Source organism: Lagopus leucura, unplaced genomic scaffold (genome assembly GCF_019238085.1).
Source record: "Lagopus leucura isolate 7727_CA_CO unplaced genomic scaffold, USGS_WTPT01 33919-0_obj-0_obj, whole genome shotgun sequence".
Taxonomy (NCBI): domain Eukaryota; kingdom Metazoa; phylum Chordata; class Aves; order Galliformes; family Phasianidae; genus Lagopus; species Lagopus leucura.
The window spans coordinates 1-1,368 of NW_024965942.1; the positions used below are offsets into that span (position 1 = coordinate 1).

Genomic DNA, 1,368 nt, shown 5'->3' on the forward strand with positions numbered 1-1,368 from the left:
GTCAGCAAGGGCACCCTGGTGCAGACCAAGGGCACCGGCGCCTCCGGTTCTTTCAAGCTGAATAAAAAGCCGGGCGAGACCAAAGAGAAAGCAACTAAGAAGAAACCCGCGGCTAAGCCCAAGAAGGCACCGGCCAAGAAGCCCGCGGCTGCTGCCAAGAAGCCCAAGAAGGCGGCGGCAGTGAAGAAGAGCCCCAAGAAAGCTAAGAAGCCGGCGGCTGCTGCCACCAAGAAGGCAACGAAGAGCCCGAAGAAAGCTGCCAAGGCTGGTCGCCCTAAGAAGGCTGCCAAGAGCCCAGCCAAGGCAAAGGCGGTGAAGCCCAAAGCTGCCAAGCCTAAGGCAGCCAAACCCAAGGCAGCCAAGGCAAAGAAGGCAGCAACCAAAAAGAAGTAAGATGACAGAAGAAATTCGAGTCTGCTCGTTTAAATAAACCCAAAGGCTCTTTTAAGAGCCACCCACTTACTCTCAAAAAGAGCTGGAATGCTGCGGGAACCGCGGCAGCACAACTAATCATCTCAGTTGCGGAGATTCAGATTTGGGCGCGCTAGTTACAACTCGCACGGGAGATAAGAGCCCCTTCCGTTATGGGCTACGTGCAGTTCGGGAGCGAGGCGCCAGCAGCGGCGCTTCCCAGCCGGGCGGGGCGGGGCGGTGCCAACCTCGGGCTCCTACTTGGGGAGGGGTTTAAAGAACCCGCGCTAGGCTGTCATTGGTCCGCTTCAGCACCAACCCCCTTCCGGCACCGCCCCCGCTCCCGTCCCGTACGTCTACGGAGCCGCTCGTTCGTCCCCGCCTCATCCCGCCCCCGGGTCCCGGTGCTCGGTGCGGGAGCCGCCGCCTGCGCGGCTCTACGGCTGCTTTTGCCTAGGGGAGAAACAGCGTGCGGTCCTTCCCCGTCCGGTGATGGAGTGCGCGACAGGGGAAAGGGAAAAGAAAGCGCTGCTGGTTCGAAACAGCGACGCCTCGGGGACTGTTTTTCATCCGTTTATTAATGAATTAAATAGGGAGAAGTAAGATTATTCTTTAAGGGTGGTCTGCTACAATGTATGTAACGCGAACTTTTTTTTTTTTTTTAACAGCAACGCCGATTTTCTATTAGGAATGTATTTCTAGAGTAAGATAAAATATTCTTGGTATAGCTTTTATCACAAGAATCAAAAGCAAAACGAAGCACTCACCTTCCCGACGGGGTCCTGACAGCAGAGAGCAGCAGCGGCTGCTGCTGGAATACCGTGTACCCTGCTGCAGCAATAGCACAGTTACCGAGCAACCCCGTTAACTCCATGAGTTGCTACTGCTCAATTAATTTGGAACTGAGACCTCCAAAATACTCAATTAAGCTTTTATTTCTTTTTGTTATTTATACCT

General features: G+C 54.2%; 1 protein-coding gene across 1 annotated transcript; it reads left to right on the forward strand.

Moving 5' to 3' along the window:
• Nucleotides 1-3: 3 nt before the first annotated feature.
• On the forward strand, nucleotides 4-471 carry LOC122192351 (histone H1; the record flags this gene model as incomplete). The annotated part of the gene is made up of 1 exon (XM_042892884.1): nucleotides 4-471. A coding segment is annotated over one exon (390 nt), but the record flags the coding sequence as incomplete, so codon positions are not given.
• Between the last annotated feature and the right edge of the window lie 897 nt (nucleotides 472-1,368).